The sequence below is a fragment of the Durio zibethinus genome, chromosome 25, assembly GCF_047325235.1.
Source record: "Durio zibethinus cultivar Kanyao isolate XHJ-2024 chromosome 25, ASM4732523v1, whole genome shotgun sequence".
In the NCBI taxonomy this organism is placed as follows: domain Eukaryota; kingdom Viridiplantae; phylum Streptophyta; class Magnoliopsida; order Malvales; family Malvaceae; genus Durio; species Durio zibethinus.
The window spans coordinates 7,742,477-7,760,924 of record NC_143186.1 but is presented as its reverse complement, the minus strand read 5'-3'; the positions used below and the strand labels follow the sequence as shown (position 1 = coordinate 7,760,924).

General features: G+C 28.6%; 1 protein-coding gene across 1 annotated transcript; it reads left to right on the top strand.

Annotated features, from left to right (window-relative positions):
• Positions 1 to 1,266: 1,266 nt before the first annotated feature.
• Positions 1,267 to 4,441, top strand: LOC111276625 (transcription factor MYB58-like). The gene is made up of 3 exons (XM_022862371.2): positions 1,267 to 1,545; positions 3,078 to 3,207; positions 3,309 to 4,441. The coding sequence occupies exons 1-3, from the start codon at positions 1,407 to 1,409 to the stop codon at positions 4,177 to 4,179; spliced, it is 1,140 nt and encodes a 379-aa protein (XP_022718106.2). The 5' UTR covers positions 1,267 to 1,406; the 3' UTR covers positions 4,180 to 4,441.
• The last annotated feature ends 14,007 nt before the right edge of the window (positions 4,442 to 18,448 follow it).

Sequence of the window (18,448 nt, the reverse complement as noted above, 5' to 3'; positions counted from 1 at the left end):
TTGTATCTAATAAAAATGGATAAGATTACAAAGAATGTTAATTCTCTTGGCACAGGATGATTCAATCCTTTCAAAGTGGAGATAATTATTTTAAATCCATGAGATTGAATTTACACACATCAAACATAAGATAAGATAATATTATTTAGTCTAATTTTATTTATAATATTATTTTATTCTTTCTCACCATAATCTTGTATATCAAATACATTCAAAATATTTTATTTTATAATAATGTTGATATGAATATAATAGGAACACAATGATATACATAATTTAAAATTCACCAATCCCTATGTCGCGCATTTTTCTAGTTATCAATTTAATTAGATACAAAAAATTTTTCATGTCAACGATAAACATGGATTAAATACAAGATTTTTCATGTTTTAATTGGATTTACATAATTGTTATAAAAAATATGATTATACAAATTAAATCCAAATCCATTTAACTTCTACGTGTTGTGTTCATGTTATATTGTCAGATCATTTATATAACAAATTTACCAGCCCAGCCCCATCAAGCCATCTTGAATTGGCAAGAAATCCTGTTATATTGACATACCAAAGCAGAGTAATGTGAATAACTACAAGCACCAAAATTGGACACTATTAATCCGCAAGTCTTGTTGCTATGAATCTCATCTTAGGAACAAATGAGATGAAGTTTGGGAGAGATTAAATGTATAACAAATTTACCGGCTCAGCCCCATCAAGCCATCTTGAATTGGCAAGAAATCCTGCTATCTTGACATACCAAAACAGAGTAATGAGAATAAGGCTGAGCACAAGACTTGACATGCCAAAATTGGACACTATTAATCTACAAGTCTCAGTGCAATGAATCTCATCTTAGGGAAAAATGAAATGAAGTTTGTGAGAGATTAAATGTATTAATTGAAATGGTAAGTAATGTCAAAAGTAGGCCCAATCAAGGGCTTTGATTAGCATCCCAGCTCAATTTTGGACTATGGCAGTTCCTTTCCATATTAAATCACCTATTTTAATTTTCACTGGGGGAATAAAAAAAATACAAATTCAAAAGAGGGTAAGTGGAGGGTGAAATAAGCATTGCGGAACTTGAGTAGGCTATAAATGGAAGGGCAATGAATAATTAATTATTTTTTGAAATTTTAGATATTTAGTTATTTTCCTGACCTCCTATTTATTGCTTCAAAAGGGTATACCTCATTTGGCATGACCTTTGTGGCCTTTCTGGCATTTATATATATGTATATATATATATATATAATGAGAGTGGAATGGTGATTGAAGCATCTGATATGTGAGGAAAATATAACAAAAACAAGTGTTATTTTTGTTTGAAATATTCATCATCATCACTGAGAAGAGTGAGTGAGCCTCCAAGAAAGAAAAAAAAAAACGTTTGGTTGGAGATCAGATATGGGGAAAGGAAGAGCTCCATGTTGTGATAAAGACAAAGTGAAGAGAGGTCCATGGAGTCCAGCAGAGGACTTGAGGCTTATCACTTTTATTCGGAAACATGGACATGAGAACTGGAGAGCTCTTCCTAAACAAGCTGGTCAGTCTCTTCTCCTTTCTTTCTCTGTCAGATCTGATCATAAAATCATTCCAGGGAGTCAATGTTATTCATAGCTTCATGCATTGAAACAACATCTTTTTATTTGTTCTTGGTCATTGAATTAACCAATGGAATTCTTATTTGTTTCATTGCCAACAAAATTTTAAACTTTCGACTCTGTTTTTTGAATGCTCATCACCTATTATTCTGTTCTGTTTTCTCTTCATTGATCCCATTCTCATTTTGTTTTTGTCTTTAACCATGTTTATCAAACTTAAACCACCCTGTTGTTCAATTTCTCAATTACCATATGGAGAAGAAGGCATTGCAGAATAATCTGTAAAATTGGCTGGTTACTGTTTCATTGTTTATTGATAATAAATATTTTTACCAAGCAAAGATGGGAAGGCAAGTTTGAAACGTTTGCTGCAATGAAGAACTAATTCAAATCTACACATACTGCCAATTTCTTACTATTTGTCAACCTTAGTCTTCAAAAAAGATTCTGATACACTGAATTTCTTCGCTGTTATGGTCACCAATACAACACCATCTTTAATGTCATTTTTTTTTTTTTGGGTATTTAAAGCTACCAGAATTTAAACCTGATAATGTCATCCTGTATGAGCATATGTATGTCATTATCCAGAGTTGTCTACTTCCGGAACTCAGTCGGATTAGTTTATGCAAAACCTTAGTCGATAAATGATTCATCTTGATTATCGGTTTTAGTTGAGCAAAATGTTTGAATTCTTCATATTTGTTTGTTTTGGTAAGAAGTTTGATTTGTACATGTTTTGGCATAATGTTTTTGGTTTACACATTTACTTTATTGTTGGTGTTTGGCCGGTTTTGTTGAGATAAGAAGGTCAATCCAAGAATCTACTTTTCCCTTGTTTTATACTAAACCTTTTAAATTCCCACGTCTCTCACAAGTTGGGAAATTTTCTACCTAAAAAATGAGGCTGATTAACAATTGATGGTCACATCGGATTTGTCACTAGGCCTCTAGAGCCTAAATCTTGCTTCCAAATTTGTTTGACCTTAAACCGAACTTTCATTTTGTTATTAAAAATAGAAAAACTAATAGAAGTAGGAAAAGTATACAATGAAAAGTGAATTATATTTCTTAAACTATATACAAGAAGTTTCCACAGCACTTAAATTTAGTTTCTTTTTAAGCGGTAAGAGGTGTCTGGGTTTGCCTAGTACATCCCTTTCAGGACTGATCCAAGCTGATAAAGAAAAATGAATTGATTTCTTCATATTTTAATGCGAAACATGTGACATCTTAACACGCCGATGATTTTCGTTTTATGCTTTCCCTATCTGATATAAACATCCCAACATACAGAAAGTTGTCTCTTCCTTTTGGTCTTTTATTAGATGAGAAGGCAAAAGCATTTCAATGTCACCATTGTTTCTGTCACTATCTCAACAGAGAGAAGACTTTTAAAGAAGTTTTCTGCTAGACTTAAAATTTAGCACACAATTTTCTAGAGTTCACATTCTTTGTTTGGATTGTGTTGTAGGGCTACTAAGATGTGGAAAGAGTTGCCGTTTAAGATGGATTAATTACCTGAGGCCAGATGTCAAACGAGGGAACTTCAGCAAAGAGGAAGAAGAGACAATAATAAGGTTACATGAGACTTTGGGAAACAAGTGAGTTTCAAATTAGAAATAGGCTTTAATCTGATTTAATTTGGCTTTTTTTGGTCAACTTTTCTTTTAATTGCTTATGTAAAAATTAAATTAATTCCCAGGTGGTCCAAAATTGCATCACATTTAGCAGGAAGAACAGACAATGAGATAAAGAATGTGTGGAACACTCATTTGAAAAAGAAATTGGCTTCAAAGAATGGAAATATTCCTCAAAAAGATGAATCCAAGCAATGTTCTATGACCTCATCAGCATCATGTTCATCTATTACATTCGTGTCATCATCATGTGGCAAAAGAAATTTAGAGGTTGAACATGAGAAACAATGGGATGAAGGGTCTGTGAACAAAATGCCCAGAGAGGCATTTGCTGTGGCAGTATCAGATAAAACACAAGATTTCAATGCTGTGCTATCAAACCATAACTGCAGCCCTTCTGAGGAGCCAAAAGAATTGTCAAGTTCTTCAATGTCTTCCAACATCACCAATGCCAGTCAGGTTGATGTTTCAAATCCAGAAAATCAATCAGATTCACTGTTCAACTTCATAGGAGTTTATGATACAAACAACATATCAGAGGAGGTGAACAAGCCTGAGATCTCAGATACTGCCTTCAATATCCCATTGGAGTCAGATTTGGACTTTTGGAATATGTTGGATAGCTTAGGATTATTCCAATCTGATGAAATCCAATCAAATGAGGTTGAGGGCAACCAGAGCACAAATTTTGGAGATGGATACAGCAAAGAAGCTGAAAATAACAAGTGGTTGCATTACTTGGAAAATGAACTTGGCCTGGAAGCAACCAGAAATGAAAACCAGGACAATTTGTCAAAGGATGCTGCTGAGCCACCAGTCCCTGACATGTATGACATGCTGCTGGAACCAGAAGCTGATATGGGCATGGGTCATCATCACATCTGGCCCTCTTCGATCACCACACAGTTCTCCTATCCGAATCAAATTCAACAGTAAATTTATACCTTGTTATAAATTTGGCAGGTTTTCCTAACTTGTTCAGTTAATTAGAATGAAGTTTGAACCAAACCAAAATTTTCTCCATTCCAAGCCAATGACCATACAACATATGTAAGTGGGTAGGTGGTGTTATCCAATTGTTCTCACATGCATGTCAGTTTTTACAAATACAGTGCTGTGTCCTTTTGCATATAAATTTTTAATGTGATTCACATCGTATTTGTTTAATACTTACATGGATATATACTATACTTTTCTCAACCTTTTTTATTAAAATATCTGCTTGCTATTATCAGTTGTAATCACATATTATATCCGTTGCCCATTATTCATATCAAAATTTGAAGTCAAATCAAATAAAAATGATGAGAAATGTCTCATAGATTTGAAAATTGGTATACATGATTAATATAAGTAAAATACTAAATGTAATGCTCATACTAATGAAATGGTAAAACATTTTATAGAAAAAAAAAATTGTGACACAAAGGAAAATATATGTAAAAGTACAACGAAATTCAATACAACTCAGACTTTTAAGCACATTTCATCTATGCGTTACCCCTACCTTTTAAAAGTAAAAAATATATTTTTAGATTTCAGGTTCAAATCTTATTATATATTTGGGTTTGTAATAACTTTATAAATATTTCTTGCGTTGTTTTATTTGTTAATTATTCATATATTTTAAAATTGAAAATTTTTAAATTATTTGATTATGATTATAATATTTATTCATACACGTGGGCGCACACACCTAATTTTAGAGAAAAGAAATGAGTTTGCAATATAATAATAAGTTGCCCAACTATACTGATTTTGACATGTAGAAGTAGAACTACTAGCTATCAAATAAAATTGATTGAAATAAGGCAGACAGCTAATTGGAGCAATTGCCAATTGGAAATTAAGGGAGACAACTACTATGAATTCTATACCAAGAACCAGCTTAACTATATACAAAATTACAAAACAAAAAGTCTACATTGAAAAGAAAAATCAAATTACACCAAAACATAAGGTCATCTTTTGCTGTCATATTTTAAGACGATGCCATTTCGTCATTGCTTTGAAGGGGTAATTTGGTGGTGTTTAGGTGAATTGACACGATCACTTCACCACATTGTTCTTTACCTACAACATTTGGAAAAAATCAATGTCAAGTACATTAAAAAGATTTTAAGGTTATGATGAATTTTGGCAACAAAAAAAATCCTGATTTTCTGGTTTTCACATTTAAAGAGAGACCACTACTTTGAAATCCTTGCGTGGTGTGAAATGGCTAATTTTAATTCTACTATCTTAAATTGCAAGGAAAAGATTATATGAAACAGATAGCAATATAGAAATATGCTATTTAGATATAATTTTATATGAAGGCAATAAGGGTGCACGGTAATGTTGAAATTAAACACTATACCTAATCTTCGAGATAAAGTCAAATTTGAAACTATATTATAGTTCAATATTTAATTTTATTACTCTACTGTACTTTAGACTTGGTAATTTAAAATATAACTCAATGATATAATACAAAAACAATATTAAAAAATATATGAAAGTAATAAAATTTAAAATTTTATTCAAAATTATGAGCTTAATAAAAATATATATTTCATGTTTTTCATGTCAACAAAAGTAGTGACATACAATTTTTATGTAAAACACGATATAAATACATAAATTATTAATATTTTGTATGATACAAGCATAAGAATTGTGAGGTCTACTATACTTTGATATTATTGAATTTTATTATCCGTTGACGTATGGAACGATAATTCAAAAACATCTTGTGATATGGAAACATTAATTACGTATTGGATGTTTGTAAGGGCTGCTAAATTGAAAACAACAAATAAAAACAAAGCAGAAGACTTGGTGTCTGCCACTAATGACCCATACCCTGCAGGGGACCCCAAAAATTGAGTCAACCCAAAGAGGCCAAACCTCAGCCTCAGGAAAGTGAACAACCAATGCATGATTTTAAGGGCACTCAACAAATATCCAACCTATCCTTTTCAAAAACCCTCAAAGCCAAGGACAAGACAACCAAAAATTAATATTCCCTTCATTGTTTGATTGAACCCTAACAACTGCTAAATGTGGAAAATTTTGGCAGTGGCATTTCAGTGAAGGCTAATTTGTGACCAAGAGTCCAGGAGCAGGTATATCTGCATCAGGGACCTGGTTGGTTTACTCCCTAGATTTCAATCCAAACAAAGAAATTCAGTTTGTTTTTATTAAATGGTAGCATCAAATTTTATGTCTATGACTAGGTCTCTCATGCAAAAATAAGTATTTTTTGGGAATTTAATAGTCTAATTTAAAATTTTCGAATTTAAATTCTGATCAAAGTGATATTTATAAAATAAGAGAATTATTTTTTATTACGTAATCTAAGATCATATACACTTAAAAAATAATGAAGTCTTGAGGGCCCTTGCCTAATAGACCTTTCAACAATTTCAAATTCCAATTTAACTTCATGCGGATTTCTTTAATTCTATTTCAAATTTTTATTCAAAACTATAGTGTATAAATATTGACAATATCATATCTATCAAAGTTTAATTATTAGATTGTATTTGTACTTATTGGTGATAAATTGAATAATATTCTTATTAAAAATTTCTGTAACTTTGTGATATTGCTTTGAAGAAAAGATTTTTTTGGATAATTAGGAAAATAAGAGAATATTCAATCAGATAGCTAGGTAGATGTTAAAGAAAATTAATAAAAAAAAAAAACTTAACTAAAAAATTTTACCATGAAATATAACTTTTTATGGATTGATGATAAATGGACACACAAGCACAAGAGAGAAGAGAAATGGGAAGATATATATAAAAGCAATATTTACCCGAGCTCAACTATTGATTTTTGAAGAGTTTAATGGGTTTTCTTTTTGTCTTGATTAACACTCTAATTTAGAATTTCTGCAAAACTTGAAGTCCATCAGTGGACGTGTCAACAATAAACTATTTTCTCAAGTAGGCAAGAACATAACTTTTAAGATTTAAGTTCGACTTAATAATATTATCATATTAATAATAAATATTTATTTTAATTTTAAAAATTATATTTAAAATTACTTTTAATAATTTAATAGTATATAAATATATACATTGAACGGACCCAAATTTTACATAAACTTAAGATTATGTTCGGACCGCAGACTTGGTCCATGGACACATTTAGCCCACACATATCACATGAATTTCTTTCTTTCTTTCTTTATATATATATATATATATATATATGTATGTATATAATAACGTACTATTTGCACGTGAAGTTGATCACGACGTTGAAAGCTTTGAAAAAAAAAAAAGTTTTGTAATTTTTGTTGGGGAGGCAGTCAAAATAATCTGCTTTAGAAAAAGATTTAGTTTAGTAGGTATTCCTACCATACTAGTAGTAACATAATTAAATATTTGTTTTTGATTTAAGATGGATTTGATATGTTCTCTAGATTTATGCCAAAATAAATCATTGAATATTGAATAAAAGACATATTCCAACTAATAAAGCAAAAAAAAAAAAAAAACAAAGTGGGTAGGTGAAATTCTTCACTAACAAATTACCATGAAATCTTTTCAGTGTTAGCTTCCAATGGCTTTCAATGTCCCCACAATCTTGATTGGTGAGGAGACGATTGTCTTAGGACTTGAAAGTACAAACAAAAACATTGGTGGCTTGAAATTAGAGCCCTTTCAATATCAAATTGATTAATGACTCAACTTTAATTTTTATTGCGTGAAGTATCTTATTTTTTACGATAAAAAATTAATTCAGTTGGTATTATAAGATCATTTGTCTCCATGCAACTAAGTAGAATTGTTCATAAACCAGATTGGGTTAAATTATATTAACATCTCTAAAAGCTTGCTCGGGGTATGGTGTACTTGTCCACTCAAGCAAATTTTTTTTAGTTTATTATTAAAAATTAAAAAAATTGTAAATATTTTAAAATTAAATTAAATTACAATAATTGTTTTATAATAAAACCACCTTGCTACTCATGTGATGCACAGATTATTTTTATTTATTAAATGTGTAAAAATATAAATTAATATTATTTAATCACTTACTTGTTTAAAATATATATAATACATATAAATAATTAAGACATCAAATAATAATAAAATTTAAATTTTGATAAAATTTAAAACATACTATAAACAATAATCATAATAAAATTAAATATCCAAATAATTTTTAAATGCATGAATAATGATTTTATTCTTATATAATTAATAGGGTCGAAGTTAGGTTTTTATTTTGGAGGGACCAATATAAAAGTAAGGTGAATTGATAAAAATCTAATAATAAAATTAATGTTAAATAAAATAATTATGTAATTAAATAAAAAAGTTTAAATTTCTTTTTGTGATTAAAAGAAATTTCTTGGATATTTAAGAACAATTAAAATCCAACTAATTATTTTTTAAAAAAATAAAGAATAAAAATAATACAATAAAAGGTTGAGTTTTACAAATGAAAAGTTTGGCAAAAATTAAAAAAAATTATAATGTACAATTAAATTTGTAATTTTATGTGCACAATATAGTTAGGTAATTGAATTTCTTTAATTGTATTTTTCTTTGTCTATATAAAAAATATTTTGACTTAATAATTAATTTCCACATGCTTGTTTAGTTAATTAAAAAAATTCATTTTAAGGAACTAAAATATTCAATGAAATAATAATGATTACATTAAAAAAGGTAAATTTTTTATTGAAAAAGGAAAGAAAATAAAATTATTTATTACATCTACAAGTAAAATTTTTAACAATATATGAAATTTATCATATTATTACAATTGTTCTTAAAGAAGGGCTAAACTATTAATTTTGGGGGAGCAAAATATGATTTTACCATTTTTTAGATGAAAATATACTTATCTAAACTGATTTTAAGGAACCAACAGAGGCTAGGGCCCTGCCATCTCCCTTCTAAATTCTCCTCTGATGATTAATATATCTAATATAAATACATGAATCTTAATTATTATCATTTAATAATCAATTTATTATAGTAATTTGAAATAAAAGCATTAAATTCAAGTAATGTGTTTAATTAAATTTGATATTGTTATATTAAAGTGTATATTTTTTTTTCTGTAATTAAAAATGATAAAAAACTACAAATAGTTCGTAAAAAAAAAACTCTGAACTTGTTAAATTGATAAAGAAAATATTATTAAATATTTACAAAGAAAAAATAGATCAAATTAAAAGTATGTGAATAGAGAAAATAGAAAACAAATGCATCATTTCATGCTAATAGATTTAATAGTTAATATAAAAAAAAAAATCAATGGTTTATTACATATTAAATGATAATTTGAATAATCTTGAACTTAGATATGTGAGGAGACTTACTCATCAAAACTTTTTATTTTTATTATGAAATAACACAACTAAAAACTCATTTCCCATCAAAATTGCATGTCGAAATTTTGAATTAAGCAGACTTAAATTCTATAAAATGCGGTGCTTACTTTTTTTAAGAGTTAAAAAAAATGGAATTCTTACTTAATTCTCTTGTTATGGTAATTTAGTTTATAATAATTAGTTATCATATTTACATAATTACATGAAGATATGTATTAAGTAGCATAATTAGTATAAGCTTTGTTATCCAATAATTACTATAAAATTTGTAGAGGTTAGTATAGATTGTCTTGATTCCAACTTTAATTATTTTTTATTATTTTGTAATGTATAAATAAAGATATATATGCACATATATATATATATATTTACCTCCTGTATATAAAGAGTATGTAATGTGACATAAGTTTAATGATTTAGATCTTAAAAAAAACTCTCAATAGCTATAAAGTCTTGAACTTCTATACGAAAACTTTCTGTTAATAGTTGAAAGTAGCTTAATAATAGGCAATTAAACAATAGATTAAGAATTTTTTCATAAAAAATATATCAACACTTAGACAATGCCTAATAAAAACTATTAAAGTAACAATATAATGTAATTAAAAGTTACTAATTACACCAAGAAAGAAAGAGAAACTAACTTAGAAAACAAAAGCATGATGTATTTTAAAATATAAGAACATGAAATGGCACAAATAAAAATTTTAAATTTAAAAAATAATATACGTATCTAAATTAAAAAATAAATTTAAATTCAAATTAATATTTATTGTAGACTGCACTTGAAGAGAGTAAAGTAACAAATATAATTATGAAAAAAAAATAACGAAAGAAAAAGAAACAAATGGGTTTTCACATTACTTAAAGCTCCAGTCTTATATAACTATTTGATCGTACATGTATGTAGACACCCTATTACGTCCAAGGCTTTTAATTGAATGGTCATTTTTGCTTTCGATTTTATCTAGACTGTTGGGTTTTTGAAATGTTTATCGGGTCTTTTTTCTCTGAATAAACTTATTGAATTGGTGTTTAGGCTTTAAATCCAATATATAGTTTTCTTTTGTCCAGCAGATGCTTTTCTCTAGTTTTTTTTTTTTTATTTTTGTTTGGGTTTTAAGCACAATGGATATTTCTTTGGTTGATAGTTTTCTTTTGTTGCTTTAATAAAAACTAATTAAAAAAAGAAGAAAAAAGGAAAGAAAATCAAGATTTTTCTTAACCTTGGAATTCAATCCAAAAACTAGATTGGAATAAAACAGGAAATTAAATCATGGGGATTATTGACTAAAATCAAAGCAAATCAAAAAGTAGGAATCAAGTTGTTAAAAGGATTGAATATGTTTATGACAAATTCGATCTCTATTAATCAATGAAATCCTTAAGATTGCTAATGAAAAGCCCTATACAAACAAAAAGGGAGAAATTTGATAAGCAAAATTTAGCAATTTTAGGCATTAAAAAGTTTTCTTGGGTTTTGGGTTTTTATTATGGGATTTTGGTTTTATGTAGTAATTTTTTGTTTTGAATTTTTGGTTGTGGATTGAAGTTTCTAGGTTGATTTTTAGGAATTTTTTTTAATTTCATGGATTGGGTGATTTTTCTATGTTCCCGGAGATCTTTAGGGATTTCTAACTTTAGGATTCAAAATTTTGGAATTTTTCTAAAAAATTACCAAAAAATGATGAATTTTTCGACGATCTTTGAAGTTTCAGTGGCTTTTTTGGCTAAAACCCAAATACCATTAGTCCCATTCTAGAAACCAATGAGATTCAACCAATGTTTAAGTTTTTTAGAAAGAGAAGCAAAGAAAATAAAGGTTAGAAAAAAAAAGCAACTGGCAAAATCTGAAGAGAATCTGATTTTTTTTTTTTGCTTTTATATGCTGTAGCAAATGACGTCATTTTCGCAAAGCTCAGGAACCACATGAACCTACCAGCGACTAGTGCGCCGACCTATTCCTTATCCACCTAATTCATAGGTTCCCCTTTTTTTTATTGTTTATTTTCTGTTTTGATTTGATTTTTATATTTTTGTTATTTTTGTTATTTTGTTATTTATATTTTAATATTGATTATTTTAATTGTTGATTTAATTAATGTGATAAAAAAAAGAATTTTTAAGGATTTTTTATAAATTTAAATTTATTATGAATTCTATCAAAATATTGAGAATTTTATAATCCCATTTTTTAGAAAAATATAGTTTTCATAAAATTCTACCAATATATTAAAAGATAATTTTGGACAGAAAATTTTACCAACATATTAAAAGATATTTCTGAAAATAAGTTGTTTCTTTTTTATAAGTTAGATTATGAATCTCCAATGACGGAATTATTAAAAGCTTTACAAATAAAAATCTCTATATAAATTCCTATGTGAGAAATATTTTCTAAATTTTACCAACATATTAGAGAATTTAAACAAGAATTTTCAATACTAAGGTTCTAAATCTCATTGTCCCAAATAAAAGTTTTTGTTCATAAAAAATTAAATAAATCCGATGATGAAACTTCTTCAAAGCATGGTAGATAGTTTCCTTGAGTACTCTTGAGGTGAGAAAATATTCTTAAATTATTACCAACATATTAAAGTAATTTAAGGAAAATTTTTAATATTAAATTATTTGATAAATTATAAATATGTTTTAAGGCTTGGATAACTCGAAATTAAACTGGTACCATCCTTTGGATAGGCACTATGAGGGTGTTATAACCTTTTTTATGTGTAACCGTACTCCCAAACCTAAAATCTGATTTTATGGACTAGAACCTACCATTTAAAGATACCTAAGTCAAACTTGAGACTTTTTTTTAAAATGGACCAAATTCACTTCGATGGCAATCACACCTAAACAAAAAATATCGGTGGCGATTCTTTAAAGTCTATGTCTAGCAATAAGTTCATGGATCTATATGTTATAACAGTTTGGTAACTCTATTGGGGACATCGAGAGTCAAGTCAGTAAATGATTTCTTGTTATCCAAACCTAACTTAAAAAATTTTAAAATTATTTTGTTTTTCTTCTTGTCTATATTTTACTTATTTATTTATTTACACATCTATCATTCACTTGTATATGTATAACATGAGCTCTACACTTAAGTTGTATCTCTTAGGATTGAGTAAAGTATCTATGTCTTCTTAAGATTTCATATCTCTATATGTGCTAGCAAAAAACTCCCACTCAAATTGAACCTATTCTACTTGTAGCCTATAATAGGCAAGGATTAAGGTATCTTACTAGTTTGTGATGGACAATGATGTAAGGAATAATTTGAAAACTTTTAGAAGTAACTCAAACTACATATAGTTAACCCTATGAGCTTAAGCCATAGGTAGAGCCAATGCTCCCTTTACCTTTTAGAATTGACTTTGATTTAGTATCATGTTGTTATTATATTCTATTTGTCTTGCTAATATGCTTATTTTTTTTATATTGAAATAATTAACTAATTTTTTCTTGTCTTGTATATTCATAAAACATCCATACAGATTGTATAGCATGCTTACCCTAAAAATACTTTCAACAAAAGCTTTTATGGAATCCATTGAACATCTAGTTTGTGCTTTATCTATGTTCTTTAAATGTGAGTCACTCAATGATTTGGAGATAGAATAAAAAAAAAAGCAACGAAAGCAAAGGGATTGTCTACCATCTGGCTATGTCTTTACCCTACCTAAAGATGTTCATTTGCTCCTCAAACAAAATGATTTGAAAGACTTGTCAAACATATGAAAAAGTATGGGTCAATCCAAACAATCAACATTCTGTGAGAAATATGGCCATATTATGTATCTTTTTTCAATGTAGTTGAAAACTCCCTCATTAAAGCAGTTGTACAATTTTGGGATCCTTCATATAGGTGCTTATTCTTCAATAAGGTTGACATAACACCAACTATAGAAAAATACTCTATGTTGATGGCATCTCCAATTGCCAAATAAGATATGTTAGAAGGCGAAAACCAGCATTTCATAAGAAACTAGCTAATCTTATTGGAGTAAAAAAAGAAGATATGAATGTACAAGTTCAAGAAAGAAATGACCATATATGTCTGCCTTGGGAATTTTCCTACGATTTCATGATAAAGCACATGAATGATGTTCAAGGGTTAGATATATTTGCTTTGGCTATATATGGCATGGTAGTCTTTCATAAAATCAAAGGTCATATTGAGATAGAAGTGATCAATTTTTTTTGGCATGTAAAAAAAGGTTGAAACCCCTCACCTACAATCTTAGCTGAAATAATTAGATCCTTGAACCATTATTGTTAAAAGGGGAAATGACACTTTGTTGAATATGTGCCATTATTATATTTGTAGATAAAAAGTCACTTTGAGTGTAAGAAGAATGCATTTTCGAAAATATACTTCCATAATTGAGCCCCAATTAAAGAAATTTGCAAGAGTGAATAGTTGAAGCCCAAGTGTAAAGAGGATTTGATGGTTTTACTACAAGGTCTTACTTGTACCCAAGTGAAATGATTAGTTTCATAGATAAATCATTAATAGATGTTATATCATTGTGGAAATGAGATTGGGGTCCAACTTTTAGGTTTGTAGGGAGCAACAAGTTATGCACTGCTTATGCTATGAAGGTAGTTTAGGGCTAAGCAATTCGCTCTTATAACACAAAAGCTCACTTAATCAGATTTTTTATATAGTTAGCCAAAAATGCTACAAAAGATGGATAATGTGATCAAGGCATGGAAGAAGCCCAAAATAGTGAGTCTTATGTCATTTACTGACAAAACCATTCATGGATATTTGATGTGGAGAGCAAAAATGGGCAAGGAGATTGTGTTTCTCAAAGATCATTTTTAGCCAGTGAATCAAAAGTTGGATAAGATACCTTTAGAGAATTTGCCAGGAAAAAATTTGAAGCTAAGAAAGACAAGATGAAGTAAACGATTCAAAGGCTTTAAGAAGAGAGAGAGCAATACAAAGAAAAAGAAGAAAAGCTAGAAGTCAAAGTTCACAAAATCTTCAAAAAATGTGATATAATGGTTAATGATTTGGCTGAACTAAATCAACTACACAAAAGAAGTTAAAAGGTAAGAGTAAGGCCCAAAAGTTTGTTAAGGAACGTGATATTGCCCTTAATGAATTGATGAAGCTACGTCAACAGCATAAGAGGTTACATATGTAAGTGAAGGCCAAATAAGTAAATATTATTGATTGACTTGTGAGAATAAAAAGTTAAAGAGAGAATATTCTCAGATGGAGGATGAATATCTTGAAGCCCAAAAGAAAAATGAAATGCTTAAAATATATATTCATACATTGAAGTAAAAGTTGAATGAACAAAAAGATCACATCATGGCACTCACAAAAGAGCATAAGGAGTTATCCTACCAAACATGGTTTGGCAAAAAAGAAAATTTAGGAAGGCAAAGGTACATGTCATAATATATAGATCTATAAATCTATAGCTAGACTTAGCAAGAGAAGTTGCCACCAATCTTTTTTTTTAACTAGTTGTGATTGGCCACCTAATGAATATATCCTTTTAAAGAGCTTATAAGCTTAACCAAGGGTCCATAAAAGAATAGATTTTGGTCCACTAATTAAAAGAGGGTTTAGGAGTTCGATTACATATGAGAAAAATTATCCCCATATACCCATCCAAAGCATGGTACCATTTTATTTTAAATTATCCTAAAATCTTGATTCTAATGGTCTTAAATTTAATATTGAATATGGAAAACAACTTTTAAGATATTCTCCATCAATATGATAGAATTCTTAAAAATATTTTCTCACCTCAATAGTATTCAAGAATGCTATTTGTTTTCTTGAAGAGGCTCTATCATCGAAAAAATTAATCATTTTTTTTATTTTGGTTTTTGTATTGAAAATATAAATAATTATTCCACCATTTTGGACAAATTAGAAATATCTTCTTACTTAGAAATTTATTAGATAATCATCCATTTGTGATTATTAAGAATTTTATTCTCAAATTTTATTTTTTTATTTTACCAATTTTATTTTATGTTATTTCTAAATTTTTTACCATTCGAGCTAATTTAGAAATTTCTTTTTAATTTCTAAATTTTTCACCATTTGAGCCAATTTAGAAATTTTTTTTGTTTTTTTTATCTTTGAAAGGAAAATAATATGATAATGTTTTTTTGAAGTTTCACTTAAATTCTTCTACCATTTGGGATAAATTTAAAAAAATTTCTCACCTCGAGATTTCTTAGGAAATTTATCATTTGAAATTTCTAAGAATTTCATCATTGGATAATTATTAACTACTTTCAACAAAAAATTTAATTTTTTTAAAAAATCAAAAATAAATATTAATTATTGTTATTGAAACTTTATCTAAATTATTCCACAATTTGGAATAAATTTAGAAAAAAAATTTTACCTAGGAATTTTATAAAAATTTACCATTTGAAATTTTTAAAAACTTCATCATTGGATATTTATTATTTATTATCAAAAAAATATTTTATTTTGTTTTATATGTTTTTATTTTTCTAAAATTTAATCATTCAAAAATACTTTTAAAATAAATAAAATAACTAAAAAAATTTTAAAAAATACCAAACATGATTGGCTTAGCTCAACGACTGAAATGGCTTGGCTACAGACATAAATGGCAGCTTCAGAGACATAGCTTGGCGACTTGGTGTAGCTCAGCTCGGCTGAAGAGTTCAATTGAAACACGAGTCAATAACAGGTTGGTGATATGGGTTGGACCTCCAAGCAGTAAAACAAATGAATCCTAGGCTAAGTTAAATGCCAAAATCATTTCGGTGGGGTATAAAAGGCAAAAAAATCCTCTTTTCTTCTAATTTATCTTTCCCTTTTTCTCCTTTTTCTTTTTTTCTCTATTCTCTCTCTTAATCCCAATGAACTCCAGTGTCATTTTTTGAGATTCCTCATTGGAATTTGGGAATATCGTCGAAAAATTCACCGAAAACTAAAATTTTTGTTGGAAACTTCAAATCTTGCCGAAAATCTTCATTGGAATCTAGAAAATTCTTTAGAATCTAAAAATTTTTCAGATTTTTCCAAAAAAAAATCTTTAAATTTTTCTTGATTTTGCTAATCTCTCTTCCTTCTGCTGTATCTTTTTTTTTGCCTATCTCTGTGTATGTTTTTATGTGTCTCTCTGATCTATATGTCTCTTTGGCTTGATTAGGGTCTGTATTTGTAAGATTCAAATCAAGATAACCTTATATCAATAGAGTTTCGATTCTTTTTTAAATTCAAACTTCAATTCTGATTTTAACCCAAATTTAACAACCCCAAAGAAATAATCCTAAATAGATCCAACCTCCTTAAAGTTTTTTTGATTTTTGATTTTTTATTATATTTTTAATTAAGAGAAATAAGTTGAACCTCAAACAGATTAGGGTGTTTACAATACATAGAGCACCTTGTGAATCAGATAAGCAAAGCAGTGCTCAAGGCAAGAGAAATGGTTGAAGAGGCTTAGGCATTGAAAACATTGGTCACACCAATAAAAGAGTATAGGCAGCGACTGTTGAACATTATTGAAAAAGCCAAATATCAATATGGTTAGATTAAACATTTTTACAGTGGAGAATAATAGATTTAGTGTAAAACAGACTTTTGTGAAATAAATAAAAGTTAATTTTTGTTAAAAATCTTTAAGCGGCAAATATTTTAATGCATTGCATTCATCCATTCATAAATAACTTTTGATCACAGTAGTTCATAAATAAGTCCATTAATTTAACATTATGGTATACAAAGTTTAAAGATAGCTCAACCAACTCAACATTAGTATAATACTTAAGTTTAAGCCAAAAGAATGGAGCAAGAGAACGTGAATTGCTTTAAGAAAATAGAGAGGGCCTAAGAGGAGTTCAAAGAAGAGTTGAATAAAATGTTTAAAGCATTAGGCAAGTTGAACAAAGAAAAGGTAATAAAAGAAGATATTGGCCTTAAAGACTATCATTCGTAGGATGTTGCTATTCCTATATATCTTTCCAATTATGGCCTATATCAGGCCCAATCTACTCAAAGTATTCCACCATAATTTGCATTTTCTACAAGGTATACTTATTTAGGAATGCCACTTGCACCAAGCTAAAGTTACATCAACCTTGTCTTCACTGAAAATGCAATTGAACTAGTCCAAGTTCCTAACTTGGATAGTCTGGATAAGGCATTGAAATTGAAAATACTCATATTTCTCTTACTTTTTTAATAAAAAAAATTCCTTTCTCTTCAAAAAAAGACTGAAAGCCTTCCCCAAACCCCAAATTTTGACATTGGCCATTGCTACCTCCACTGTTGGCCATCATTCATTGATGATGATTGGCCCTCAAATTTCATCTAAGTGTTCTCCCCAATCTTTTTAACATTTCTACAAGACTAGATTTTCCAAAAAAAAAAAATGTATATATTTTCCTAGATCTAAGGCCAAAATCAACCATTTTTACCATCAAGAAATCCTTCATCCATCATCCGATTCGATTGATTTTTTAGTATGTTGCTCCCCAATTCTTAACTTTATTTTCCACCTATTCAATTGCCCAAAAGTCAACTGCCATCGCTAGACAACTTTGTCATTCAAGCCACCATGAGCCACCCAGGAATGGCCTTTCTTTCCTTGGTCTTCTTTCACTTTAAAAATTTGAAACCCAAAGCCTACTCAAACCCCCTCAACCAAAACCTCTAGAGGCCCTCTATTCGTGAGTTTTTTGTTGAGTTTCTAATTTGATTTTTTTACTAACCTTTGCTTGCTTTTGGCACTATTTCTTCCTTCCTAAGAGATGTGATTTTTGCTTTTCTTTGTTATTTGTTTGGGTTTGTGTGCTTCTATTTTATTGTTGAAGGGATGATTTTTTATGTTGATTTTTTTTAAGGTG